We start from the raw sequence: 13,421 nt of genomic DNA, 5'->3' as shown, positions 1-13,421 counted from the left end.
CATTAAGTATATTATATTTTGAACATAACTAGAATGAGTTAGGGGTGTCAAACTTTTTTTTCGCGGGCCGCATTGTAGTCATAGTTTCTTTCGGAGGGCCATTATGACTGTCAACCCAAATAAATGTATGAGCTCCTCATATTATATACAGTAAAAGCTACAAAACAAACTGACAAATAACTCGTTTTCAAATCAGACAAGTAAAAACTGGTCAAATATTTAAAAAAAGATATTAAAAGTGAAGACAATTTGCAATTCTAGTAGTGACACACGAATTTGATGCACAATTTGTCTTCGCGGGCCACATCAAATGATGTGGTGGGCCGTATCTGGCCCGCGGGCCTTGAGTTTGACACCTGTGGTTTACTGCAAAAAACATTTTAGAATGTTTTTGCTTTCTTTTTAAACCTAGATAAGGTTGGGAGTTGCTGATTTAAATGCCAACAAGAAGATTTCATAATTTTTTTTCCCATTTGTGAGTACCCAAATTGTTTAGATGAAATGATGTGTGTGGAGTAACAAAGTTTGGCAGTGTGACATAACCAGCCGCCACACCACCTGTCACAATGGCCTTTGTGACAATGATAATCGCCTGCATTTTAAGGTTTATCTCCATGAGATTAATATTTCCAAAGCATTGTCACTAGCGTGCTATCATTTCGCAGGGGTCACGCTGCTGCGTTTTCTCCTGCCGCCGAGACCCGAGGGGATAAGAGAGACACATTCAGGATAAAAGAGGAACATGGGAACACGCATGTCTGCGAGGGCAGCTGTTCCCGTGTTGTTCTGATCCATGGGGCTTACGTGGTATTTATGGGTCCACAAAAGACTGTGGGCGTACAGTTTGTCCAAGGATGCCTCTGTGTGGCTGGCGCACGATATGACTGCAGCCCCGGCAAGCTAAGTCAGCATCCCTGCATCAGATGGGCCCCGCTACATGACCAAGACAGTAACATTGTAGATAGATAGATAGATAGATAGATAGATAGATAGATAGATAGATAGATAGATAGATAGATAGATAGATAGATAGATAGATAGATAGATAGATAGATAGATAGATAGATAGATAGATAGATAGATAGATAGATAGATAGATAGATAGATAGATAGATAGATAGATAGATAGATAGATAGATAGATAGATAGATAGATAGATAGATAGATAGATAGATAGATAGATAGATAGATAGATAGATAGATAGATAGATAGATAGATAGATAGATAGATAGATAGATAGATAGATAGACGATGGAAGTTGTTTTCATCGAGTAAATGAGTTTTATCAAGCTAACTTGTCATTCGTCTATTTTATTGACGTTTTTGTAACGGATTCAAAGTGACACGGCACAGGACTTGCCGACTTTGCTGTGCGTGCGCGTGCGTGCGTGCGTGCGCGCGCGTGAGGAAAACAAAGGTGGCGAGGGGGTGCGGTCTGGCCGTAGTCGCTTAGCGGAAGCGGAAACTCGGCCATCTCCTCCTTGCTGCTACGTGCAGGCTAGCCCGGGGTCAGTCCCCTCCCCACGCTCCAATTCGAATCTTCCTCCTCGCGCCGTCTCGTCACCAATGTGGCCCACGTTTTGTTTTTTCGTGTGACCGCGTCACACTCGGTCGCACTCCTCATGCCGGACATGCCCGCGCCGTTTCGCAGTCCTACTGGCCAACTAGCATCGGCTAGCTTGCTAGCTAGCTAATCTCTCCTAGCCGCAAGCTGCAAGTGAGTGATACCTTTGACCACTCACCGGTAGGTAACATAACACTCATTTTGACGCACGATGTGGTTAATGGTTAACATGGGGGCTTAATCGCATGCTTAGATATGAGTCTTAGCTTGTTGGTGGATAGCTAAGCCGTCGTGTGGCTAATTTCTACTTTAGCCACACTCAAGTGAAAGCTTGGGGGCAAAGTGCTTCTTTAGCTCAGGTACAAGCGCACGGGACGGCGCTTAGCATTGCATAGCACGAGCATATGACAAATGAAGTATGTTATTTTTAGCTCATTAACCGCTCATTCAGGTGCTTCGTCAAACATTTAAATGTTTTTTAAGCCATTCTATTAGAGAGTGTTTGTAGGAAATGTCATTTTTTTGTAAGGCTAAGTTAGCACGGCAAGTGCTAAGTTGGTAGGCGTGTCAGGCAGGCAGCTTTACCGGGTGGAGACTTTTCTAATGTCAATTTAATGCTCGTTAATCAGAACACCGTGTTGGACTTGCACCAAACGATGACAATAAAGGCTCTCTATTCCACGGTGACCTTTGTGTTCACTCGTCATGACGTCACCTGTGTGTTGCTACCAGCTGTTGATCGGAAGCGTTGGTAAATTCACTTCAAACGAGTCAATTTTATTTATAAAACCCTAACAAAAGATATTTTACGACAATGAGCAAGTCACCAACCAAACTCGTCATATATTGTATTATATATGTAGAAAAAAAAACTGAAACACCTAGCCCAAAAATAACAGCAATATTTTATTAACAATATTTCCCCAAAATTACATGCTGTCAAATGCTGAGTCTGATTAGATCATCCACTTAGACCTGAATAAACCATACTAAGATTTTGGACTGTCGGTCCAAAGTAATTTTTAGGGGTTTATTCAGTAGTACTATTTCATCCATAGGGTACTTGAATCATCATTTTATTTTTAAGAATCGTAAAGAGACTTTTTGGATGCACTGACTGTATATGTTCAGAGGGAAGGCCAAGCTTCAAAAGTTATGTTTACGCCCTTACGCACTGGCTTGTTTGAACTTTGAAATTCAGCAGTGGCTAATTTCCCGGTTTGTTATGCAAACGATTTGATCTGCGTGTGCTTCGATATCCTTTTGAATATGTTTGGTCTGAGTTTGTCGATGCACACAGTAAGTGATTATTTTAAGAAGTAGTCTGAATAAACATACGGTTGTTTCAGTATTTTAGAGGTCAGGCTGTGCTAAAAGGCTCCCCGTAATAATATCCGGGAAGTTCTGCTGGAGCCGTTGAGAAGGATCACCCGTGGGCGTGAGCACTTCCTTGCTGGGTTACTTTGAAGGCAGAGTGAAGTACTTGAAGTCGGCAACATGTCCAGTTTTGTGGTCAAAAAAACAGAACCAACCGTTTCTAATCGTGAATTCTCGATCAGTAAGTCTGTCTGCTCACCCAAGCAGATAAAATCCATTCTCTGTGCCCATGAGTTGTTTGTTAATTTCCTATCATGTGATTTTCCTACTGAATATCTGCTCTGTCCTCATTTTATCACGGACGCTTCGGAATCTGCTGCTCTGCCAGTGCGCGTGTGCGCGTGTGTGGGTGACTTAGCAGACAGTCAACAGCAAGTGAGCATGTCATTTAGCTGCTTTTCTTTGTCTTCTCTCACTCGGCAGTTCTCATCTCCCGCCGGCTGTGATTTTTGCTATCCGATGTTGCCCCGGAAAGAAAAAGGACACGGCCGGCTGTGAATGAGCGGCGTCCCAGACTCAAAGTCCAGCGAGCGTAGCAAGAGGAGAAGCCCGATTCTGCATTATTCTTGAGTAACAGGTGTGCATTACACTGACATATGCGCCCTTTATTGCTACAAGAGCTAATGCAAGGTTTCCACAAACTCTTTTGACAGATCAAATTGAGAAATTGTGAGGTTTCGTCTCATTTTGCCATACCATTGACAACCCTAACCCTTGCTTACAAAACTATCTGTGTGAAAACGTCTCAATTCCCTCCCCCCCCAACTCCTCTTCAGATCCCTACGCGGCTCGACGGCCCGCCGGTTGCCATGTCGACCTCATCGCTACGGCGACAAGTGAAGAACATTGTCCACAACTATTCCGAGGCAGAAATCAAGGTTATATGTTGTGCCTTATATGGCAGCTACTTGCACTGCCTTTTTTTTTTTTTTTTTTTTTTGTCTCTGTCAAAACACCCACATCCCCTTTTGTAGACACATTTTCTACCAGCTCATGTTTGCCGTCTTCCGTCGCACTGATCGCAAAATGTCTGTTGCTAATCATGTGTTCCTTCTTTTTTTTTTTTTTTTTTTTTTTTTTGCTTTGCTTTCATTATATACCTGCATAGTCGAGCATAATCACGTTAAACTGTCACAAATTGTTACTTGATGGCTGTCTGTCCCTCATTTAGGTTCGGGAAGCAACGTCCAATGACCCGTGGGGCCCCAGCAGCTCTCTGATGTCCGAGATCGCCGATCTGACGTACAGTGTCGTGGCCTTCTCGGAAATCATGAGCATGGTGTGGAAGCGCCTCAACGACCACGGCAAGAACTGGAGGCACGTGTACAAGGTGCGCATGACTGACTTGCAGACTTGAACCTTGTTTGTGGGAGGATGTGGATTTTATTTTAAATTATGCATTGGATTTCATAATGTTAGTTTTATTTTTTTTTATGGCCCCTAGATGTTTTCGTAACTGTCCCTAATTGGCTGCAGTTTGTAATCATACACAAATGCATTTGGAATGGCAATAGTTTTATTTTTTTTATATTTCGTGTTATATTATCGTGTTCATGTGTGCCAGGCCATGACTCTTATGGAATATCTGATCAAGACGGGTTCCGAGCGGGTCGCCCAGCAGTGCCGAGAGAACATTTACGCAGTGCAGACCCTGAAGGATTTCCAGTACATTGACAGGGATGGCAAAGATCAGGTATGCAAACGCGCCGAGGTGTTTGGATGGTGAAATGCAAAATGATTCGTTCCAAAGTTCTGCCCAAAGCGTGATCGAGTCCAAAGTGTTGGAGCGCACAAAGCTGGCTATAAAATAACACTTTATGGGACACTTTATAACACTTTATAACGTCTTTACAATTGCTTACACTAACTCAGTACTGCAATGCAAGTGATTTACTTTCTTTACAGCGGTACTTTGAGGTCTTTGTCGTGAATTTTGCAGGGCGTGAATGTGCGCGAGAAAGCCAAACAGCTGGTGATCCTGCTGAAAGATGAAGAGCGACTAAGAGAGGAGAGGATCCACGCCCTCAAAACCAAAGAGAAGATGGCACAGACCTCCAGCGGTGAGACTCTTTTGTTTGGTGACCTCCCCCAGCACACTCACCGTCTCGCCACGTTGCTTTCCAGCTTCTTCGGCGCCGTCGGCACCCAACCTGGGGGGCAGCCTGTCGCTGGGCTCCCACTCAGGCGGGGCAGACCCCGAGCAGGCGTGGCCGCAGAGCTCCGGAGAGGAGGACCTCCAGCTCCAGCTGGCTTTGGCCATGAGTAAAGAAGAAGCAGAGCAGGTAACGCAAAGCACTCGAGTGGGCGAAAAGAAACACGTTTTTGTCTGAGTTGGCGGTTTCACACTACGCCGGCAAGCGTGTGCAATGAAGATTCACTCGCGTATAGCTTTGCTCTCATGTTGTAACCCCTGACCTCCCCCAGACTAGCAAGGACCCTCTGGAGGACGCCGAGATGCACTATGCACTGACACTCAGCAAAGAGATGCTTCAAGAGGTTAGGGCCAGTCGGCAGGCACGGCCGGCCCGCCCACCGACCATCCGCTATCTTGACTTTCTCTCCTCTGGAATTCACAGCGTTGTCCAATCAAAATGACAAATGGATTGCTCATATTTGGCACGCTTCCTTGTCATACTAAATTCAAACAAATTGTTAGCGGTGCTTTTACACCTGTAGTTTGCTTTTTGTGGTCCGCCTTACTTTTATCCATTTCCTCCCTGGTTTGGTTTCCTTTGACACAATTAAATTAAAAAATAGCAATAAGTCTCATAGAATCTTTAAACTGAAGCGCCCGTGGACACCCTCGACACCGATCGTTCATTTGCCAATAGCCGCAGTTTGATCAAAACGATTCATTTGAGCCCTGACCAAAGTTCATGACTGTCCTGACACTCGACCAAACAAACCGCACCAAAGGAGGAAATGGCCTAGATTATAATTTAAAGAAGGAACAAGCACAAGAAAATGTGTAATTTGTATCTTATCATGTATCTGATTATTTCAACCTAATCAATCCCGTTTGTGGAATTCGCATGCCAAATATGTTCGATTTAACCCCGAATGGTGGAGTGTGCAAATATTGATTCTTCTTTCCTCATGCACTGAACTTTGGGCTGGAATTGAAATCCCTCCTACTGACATCTCACTTGTGTTCTTCTCCTGGGTTTCTTTTCGAGCGCTTAACATCACACACAGTCAAGTGTTTGTTTCTCAGCTCTTTGATAAAATGTCATTCAGTAGGCCAGTCTTTTTGTTTGGCTAGCTCCGGTGGCTGTTTGCTCCTAAACAGAAAAGTGGCAAAGTGCAGTTCACTTAAGACTTGAAATTGGCAGTCAGTTGGGGCAGCATGTCCTACTTGGTCTTTCAAACAGATTGTCATGACCTTAAAAAAGAATCTCATGTGTCCAGATAAATTTTTATTCATTCCAATCTTATTGCCGACCTCATTGTGCGTCAAACTTTGCTCATGTCACTGTGTTTGTGTGTGTGACTGGCAGGAAGAGCGACTTCGTAGAGGCGACGACTTGCGACTGCAGATGGCCATCGAGGAAAGCAAGAGGGAGAAAGCCAAGCCAGAAGAGGTGCGTGTGTACGTGCGCATGTGTGTGGACTTGCGCTGCATTTGCCAAATGTAAATTAAACTTTGTATAATTCCTGCCAAGTGGTGACATAACAGATGACTTTGCTGAATGTTCTGTGCTGGACAGAACTCTCTCATGGAGCTGAGTGCCGTGGACCCCTGGGGGGCGCCTGCAACTGCCGCCGCCGCTCCCGCCCCCACCGTGGGTTCAGCCGGCCCCTCCCCTCCGCCAAGCCTTCCCATCGCCACTTCGGGCCCATGGGGCGCCACCGCCACAGACCCGTGGGGGGTCACCTCGCCCGCTTCCCCAACCGGCTCTGACCCCTGGGTCGGAGCACCGCCGCCAACTATAGCCCCTCCTCCGGACCCCTGGGGAGAGACGTCCAACAGCGTTCACAACGCGGACCCCTGGGCAAGCTCAGGTAGGCAACAATAAGAGCTCGCCCTGCCTGCCCATGTTTTCGCCACGCAGTGTCTGTTATTACCCTTTTGCCATTTTTTGTCATTCACTCACATGCTTTCTGCTTCATGTGGAGGAAAGCATGCTTGTGAAATTCATGTTCCCTGTGTGTCGAAAGCAGGATGCAAATCGTTTTGTTTCGATTTGGGTTTGACTGGTCGTTTCCCAAGCAGAGTGCTCTTATGTTTGCATAGGTGAGGCCACAAAAAGGAAAGTAGAAAAATGGCTGGCCACCAGTGTGTTACACCAGAGTCTCTGTTTAGGAAATAAACTTCCTGCTTCATCCTGACTGTGGATTTTAGCAGGGCTGGGCGATTTATCTTAAAGTTAACTAAATTTTAAGAAAAAGGTCTTTAATTTTTTGGGTGAATTTGCTTAAAGCAAAATAAATTCACAATAAAAATTAGGGCTCTAACAAACCAATTTTTTTTTAATCAATTGTCATATCGATTATTCCAATCAATTACCAATATTAACACTATTTTCATATATCTTTTTTCGGGATTGTTGAATTGCCCAGCCCTAATTTGTACCTGTAAGGTGTTGTTAACCCTCCCCTTCCACTCCTGCATCCACCACCCCCTCCCCCTGTAGCCGTGACACCCCCCAGTGTCGACCCCTGGGGCCCCTCAGTGCCACCCAGCACTTCCTCCTCAGGGGGTCCGGTAGACCCCTGGGCGAAGGACGTGCCTGTCCCTGCCTCTGGCCCAATCACCTCCGACATCTGGAGTGACTCCGCCAAACACACTAACGGCACAGGTACAGTCACATCCATGAGTCACTTGCGGAAATGACTGCACACACACACACACACACACACACAGTGTACTGTTGTCTTTGTCCAACATCTCATCCCCTTCAAGTAGACGTGGTTAGACTTCCTGTCTTTGTCCAATGGCCGACTTTGCGCTCTTCATTTCTCAGGAGACCCCGAGCGACGAGAGTCCTCGGCGACGGGCTGCAACAGCACCGGCTCACCCGAACCTTTTGACCTCACGTCCCTCGGCTCTTCCCTTCCTGTGCGCAAGACTCCTGAGTCCTTCCTCGGGCCCAACGCAGCTCTGGTTGATCTCGACTCGCTGGTGTCGTCCAAACCCAAGCCCAAACAGCCGCCGCCTCCTTCCATCTCCTCATCGTCGGCACACAACCCCTTCCTCCAGAACACAGGTGAGCCAATTCCTGATAGCTCAATGGATTGTGTCCATAATGTATACACACAGAGCTTTCTGGTTCCATGATTCCACAGACAGTTAAAATCGGGTCAAGGTGCCTCCTATTTATCACAGTGTGGCCCCTTTTTCCCCTCAGGCTCCTCCCCGGTACCCGGCATGGCCGTGACCCCGGGCAGCACCATCTCCAGCCGCGGCGTCTCCCCGACCCCGGCCTCGTCCAACCCTTTCGGCGTGGCTCCGCCCATGAGCTCCATCTCTCCTCAGCCCTCGTCGCTGGGTCTTAGTGGTCTTCGCGCCAGCCCCGTGCCTCCCAACCCCTTGCTGGGCATGCAGGTCCCCGCCATGGGCCTCATGGGTGCCCCGGGCATGGGCCTAGGTATGATGCAGGCCGCCGGCCCCATGGGCTACGGCGGGCTGTCCCCGATGGCGCCGCCCACTTCCGGCATGATAGGCCCAGGAGGGGTCGCGCCCCCTCAGCTGATTTTGGGCGGGCCCGGCAGAGCAGGAGAAATGATGGGCGCGGGGGGTGCGGTGGGGGGCGCCGGGACAACGGGAGCCAGCACCAATCCGTTTCTTCTTTGAGGACGTGTCTGCGCTCGCTCGCTGGAACCTCCTCCGTCGTAACCTGCTGCTCCCTTTTTATTCAACACGCTCAAATTTCCACTCGGCTATACCGAAAAGAAAATCACATTTCTGTCCAAAATGCATTTCACCGAGGACTCGTTTATTTCACCACATTCATTTCAAGAGGGGTTATTATGGGGGTCCGGGGGGAAAGAGAGATCTATTTATTTAGTCGTCTTTATGATCCGTGTGAGGCTCATCTCTAACATTTGCGCGCCGAGAGAGAGAAAAAAAAAAGTGGCCGCCAAGGACAAATAACTAAACAAAAGGTGAAAGAAACTCTGCCTCCTCTTCTTCGACAAACTGAATCTACGAGAGGAAAAGCGCGCATGAAGAATTTTTTTTTTTTCTCCAAACTGCACATGGACTGAAAAGAAAAACACACATTTCAGGTACAATGTGGGTCAAATCATTTCAATTAATTTAAACCTAATTTATTTCATCCACTTTTTTGGGAACAATCAAGGAAAATCAAATGTGATCACGCCATATATAAATAAATCCAATGCTTATTTTCCTTATTTCCTAATTGCTGTGGAAGCTCAATCGGCTGACTGATCCGAGACCCGTGTGTGAAAAAAAGTTGCGAGGGTGCCGGATGAAGAACTTCTTGTGCGAGTCTGAAATATTTCCAATGCCTTTGTGTGTACGTTTTAAGCCGCCCTTGTTTTCGTTTCATGTTCTGTCTTCTTTTAGTGAGTCGCTCACAAGTCCTAATTTGCATCCATTTGTTTTGTTTTGAAAGACTAACCTGTATTACTACTTTGCATTGTCGGAATTTCAAATGAGTTGTTGTTCTTATTGAACATCGCCGATCTGATTTCATTTTTTTTTGATAGTCCGCAACATTTCAATCCCGTTTCTAAAACGTTGCGGTGTTTTTTTGTGTTCAAAGACAGACATTGAGAAAACAAACGAGTGGCGGAGATGAACAGAGACTTGACAACATGCTCCATGCTGTTCTTTTAATTTACACATTTTATATCGACAAGAAGGAAAAAGAAAAATCTTATACTGGGTTAATTTGCCTGTGAACGTTCACATTTGACAAGTTAAAAGAAAGCTATTAATGAAATTTAACAAAAGCCAACAGGAAGCAGGCGTCATGGCTGGTTTCATGCTTGTGCTGTACTTTCACGTCTTTATCCTATTTGCAATTTTTACTGCTGCAGAGTACAATAATGTGACAAGAATAAATGTATATTTTATTTTCCTTGATCCATTTGATTTTTAAATCCAATGCAAAAACACAACCTGCAAAACACATGCTGCAAGAAGCAGTTAAAAAATATTGCACTGTTTATCTTTTGCTCACTGATGTCAGGCAAGTAGGGAATCCCAGTCAAAGTCGTCCTGGATCTCCTCGCTGTTGCTGCTCTTAAAAGACGGACGAGGTCGCGGTGCCGTCGCTTGAGGCTGCGCGCCACCTGAGATGCACAAACACGATCACCAGCGGCTGCAAACAAAACTGCCGCTCTGGAGAATATACCCAGAAATGTTGACAAAGTCGTCTTTTGATAGATTGTTGATTAGTTTCGAAAAACAGCCTTGATGATGCAAAGTGATTTGACAGCTTTCAGTGTGTTGATAGACAAGAAGAAAAAGTCAAAGCTACTCAACAGCCAAGCTCAACTGATCGTCAAGGAGGAAGCGGGTTGCCACAGAGCCATTTTGTCAAGTCATCAAGATGTTCCACAAGAGGACATAACCAGCTCTTACCAGCTGTGCTTGCAGGTCGATGAAGGTTGTGGCCCTGCGTGTGAAGAGGCCTGCGGAGCAACGGCGAACCGTTGGCGGGGCCGTAGTGGAAAGACGACGGGTGGGCAGTGAAATGCGGCGGCGGCAGCATGTTGTAGGAGCAAGGCTGAGGCAACGAGGGGTGATGCGAGCCCAGAGCCAGCGGGGAGTGACTCCCCGAGGTCAGCATGCCTTTCTGGGCAAAGAAGCGGTTGAGGGAGTCGCACAGAGATGTGAAGAGCGCTGGGTCCAAAGCCCAGTCGCACAGCTCCGCTTGGCGCATGCTCTCCAGCAGGTCTGACCACACAAAGTAAGAAAAATTTTAACTTGGACGGTCTCGTGTTATTCGGGGGGTGGCTCGACATTCTCACCTGGGTGACTGGAGAGGTCGATATTGGCCCAGTCCAGGTTGCTGGCGATGCGGAAGCTCTCCTTCAGAGAGTCCGTGCTTGTGAACCAGTCGGCTGGTACTGCTAGAAAAAAAACACAAAACAGCAATTTAAGACCTTCAGAGACTTGTAGAATTTAGAGGCCGGTGAATTTGGATATATTTGTAGACTCACTGTGCTGCGGATGGCGCACCGTGTCACTGGGTGGGGCAGGTGGTGGCGCCAGTGGTGCAAGGTGAGGTGACATGGGCAGGAGAGTCGGAGTGTGAAGCGGGGTGATGTCGTTGCTCGGTAGAGACAGAGTGGTAGAATCGGCTGGTTAAAAAACAAACAGGGAGACATATTTGGTCATCATTTTCATTGTCATTTTGTGTTTTTTTTTAACCTATGGAGACAGGATCATGTAGATTAGTCACACTGATATCACACTGGGTGTCAACGCTTACCTTGCGAGCCTCCTCTCTCCCTCATACTCTTGAAGAGTGACTTAAAAGACGCATACAAGTCGGGTAAGTTCATCTCGTCGAAGGTGAATCGCAGCGGAGGGTCGGCCGCGGGGTGTCCCGACCCAGCTGACGAGGGGGTGGTCACGGGTAAAGGAAAAGGGGAAGAAAAAGTGAGAGCCGAGGCGGTGGGTTGAGAAGAGGAGGAAGAGGGAGCAGGTTCCGGTCCTGAGTGGGCACGGAATGTCTGACAGGCGCTAGCAGCGGAAAGTGGCGCGATAGGGGGAGTCGGGCCGGGTCTGGGGGGTGCGTTGATCGGGGTGGCGGCAGATGGTGTGTAAGGTTGCTTCAAAAACACAATGTGAATTTGGTTATCCCTTTAATAATGCCATAACAGTGTGATCGTCGTGGCATTAACTTGTTTGTTTTGACGTCTATAGTCGTCAATGAGTGGATGAAGTTTGTTACCTTGCATGGGGGAGGAGAGAGGGAGGCGGGGCGGAGCGGCTGCTGCAGGGACTTTTCACTTGCTATGTCTTTTTGGCAAGCTGGATGAAGAGAGGGGCCTCTTTCTAGTTCTTCTGGAGCCTGTAAAGTAAAAATGGCAAAAGTTTGTAGAAGTAGCTCTCATCACAACTGATAAACTCAAAATGTGTCACTGAATGATTCAATTCAATGTGACAAGCGTTTTTTTTTTTTTAGTAGACTGATTTTGACTAATCAACACTCACGTCAAGTCTTTTCTGTTCCTCGTCCGGGAAAGGGCGTTTGGACGCCCTGGCTTGATTGGACACCGCAGGTCCATCCATTGTCCAATAGGAGCCCTGGAAAAGTCAAAGTAACAACATATTTGATTGGGTGAGATCCGGTGGTGAGCTTTACAACTATTCACCTTGCCAGGGTCGTTGTGTGGACGGGGAACTTTCCTGAAGCATTTATTGAGGGACAGATTGTGGCGAATGGAGTTCTGTGAAGGACAACATTACGTGACGGTGAGAGCAGTCGAAGCAAATATTATTCAAATGAATTCAAGACAGTGCATCTTGGTTAGTATCTTCTTATTCTTGGTTTATAAATGAAGTTACAAAGCCTGAAAAGAATTAATTGACACGTCAATTGGAGGCTGGCTACCTTCCATCCGCGGCCCGTGTGACTGTAGTAGGGGAAGGCGTCGCTGATCCAGGTGTAGATGTCATTCAGGCTCAGCTTCCTCCCCGGCGCGGCCGTGATGGCCATGGCGATGAGGGTGGCGTAGCTGTGGGGGGGTTTGCCTTTGGGGTTGGCCGGGGAGGGGTCGTGCGCGGAAGCCAGCGCATCTCCTCTGTCCCTCCTCCTCTCTCCTCCGCGTTCGCGACCTGAACGCAGGCTGCTGATTCCCAGTTGCGGCAGCCAGTCAATGCTGGTGAGACTGGAGTTCAAGTTGGAGGACATGTTGGGAGTCTACAGACGAATCAGCGGGGTTCCTTTATGAGGCAGATAGTGGACTTTTGAGTTGCATACTTTCACTTTAGCAAAAAGGAGGACCCAATCGCAATACACTTCACGCAACCTTCTTGCGGCCACTCGAGGGCCGAGGCCTTGAAAAAAACTATTTCATGCTGCCAGTGGTGCGCAAATTCAAAAGCACTAACCGCCAGCTCACCTTCAGATCTTCCCCCTACAGCATCGTAATCCCCTCCAGAGCTCCAGTCGAAAAAAAAACTGTCGGAAAAAAAAAACTTTCGTGAAACTTTGTTCACAACGAGACCTATCGGGTGAGCTTCCTATTTTCTTCCCCTCCCTTTTTCTGCCTGTGCATGAATGACGTCACCTGTCACGCCCTCCTAGGTGACATCATTGCTTTTGGACACCTCCTCTTGCAAGCTTACGGGCCAACAAACAGGAGGGAGCATGTCAAATCTGACTACTGTACAGTATGGGAAGTCGTTATGTCATATCATTGGTATCCATTTAAAGTCTTCAAAACATCTAGCATTTGTACATTAGTTGAAAAAAAAAAAGTTACTAGTAGACGCAGTCATCCAACTAGTGAGGGAGGACAAAGAGCACACTCGTATGAGAAAAAAAAAAATCA

The 13,421-nt window shown here is 47.0% G+C and overlaps 2 protein-coding genes across 5 annotated transcripts; one reads left to right on the top strand and one right to left on the bottom strand.

Annotated features, from left to right (window-relative positions):
- The first annotated feature begins 1,438 nt into the window (after window positions 1–1,438).
- On the top strand, window positions 1,439–9,996 carry epn1a (epsin 1a). 3 transcript variants are annotated; one of them, XM_088388082.1, is made up of 13 exons: window positions 1,439–1,718; window positions 3,366–3,519; window positions 3,719–3,820; window positions 4,114–4,272; window positions 4,507–4,635; window positions 4,882–5,002; window positions 5,067–5,224; window positions 5,367–5,438; window positions 6,440–6,523; window positions 6,650–6,944; window positions 7,577–7,741; window positions 7,907–8,149; window positions 8,291–9,996. In XM_088388082.1, the coding sequence occupies exons 3-13, from the start codon at window positions 3,752–3,754 to the stop codon at window positions 8,734–8,736; spliced, it is 1,941 nt and encodes a 646-aa protein (XP_088244208.1). In that variant the 5' UTR covers window positions 1,439–1,718; window positions 3,366–3,519; window positions 3,719–3,751; the 3' UTR covers window positions 8,737–9,996. The 3 variants fall into 3 exon arrangements, with proteins under 3 accessions (XP_088244208.1, XP_088244207.1, XP_088244209.1); XM_088388081.1 differs by having other exon boundaries at window positions 1,439–1,745; XM_088388083.1 differs by lacking the exon at window positions 5,367–5,438 and having other exon boundaries at window positions 1,439–1,745.
- On the bottom strand, window positions 9,730–13,157 carry foxj2 (forkhead box J2). 2 transcript variants are annotated; one of them, XM_088388084.1, is made up of 10 exons: window positions 12,990–13,157; window positions 12,479–12,810; window positions 12,240–12,314; window positions 12,079–12,171; window positions 11,816–11,935; window positions 11,351–11,693; window positions 11,079–11,219; window positions 10,887–10,988; window positions 10,498–10,812; window positions 9,730–10,205 (listed from the first exon to the last, which is right to left on the bottom strand). In XM_088388084.1, the coding sequence occupies exons 2-10, from the start codon at window positions 12,776–12,778 to the stop codon at window positions 10,099–10,101; spliced, it is 1,596 nt and encodes a 531-aa protein (XP_088244210.1). In that variant the 5' UTR covers window positions 12,779–12,810; window positions 12,990–13,157; the 3' UTR covers window positions 9,730–10,098. The 2 variants fall into 2 exon arrangements, with proteins under 2 accessions (XP_088244210.1, XP_088244212.1); XM_088388086.1 differs by having other exon boundaries at window positions 10,887–10,985.
- Window positions 13,158–13,421: the final 264 nt, after the last annotated feature.

The sequence above is a fragment of the Syngnathus floridae genome, chromosome 10 (assembly GCF_059516105.1).
Source record: "Syngnathus floridae isolate MCC-2025c chromosome 10, RoL_Sflo_1.0, whole genome shotgun sequence".
NCBI lineage: Eukaryota > Metazoa > Chordata > Actinopteri > Syngnathiformes > Syngnathidae > Syngnathus > Syngnathus floridae.
The sequence above is the reverse complement of the archived record's forward strand: the minus strand, read 5'-3'. Positions and strand labels throughout refer to the sequence as shown.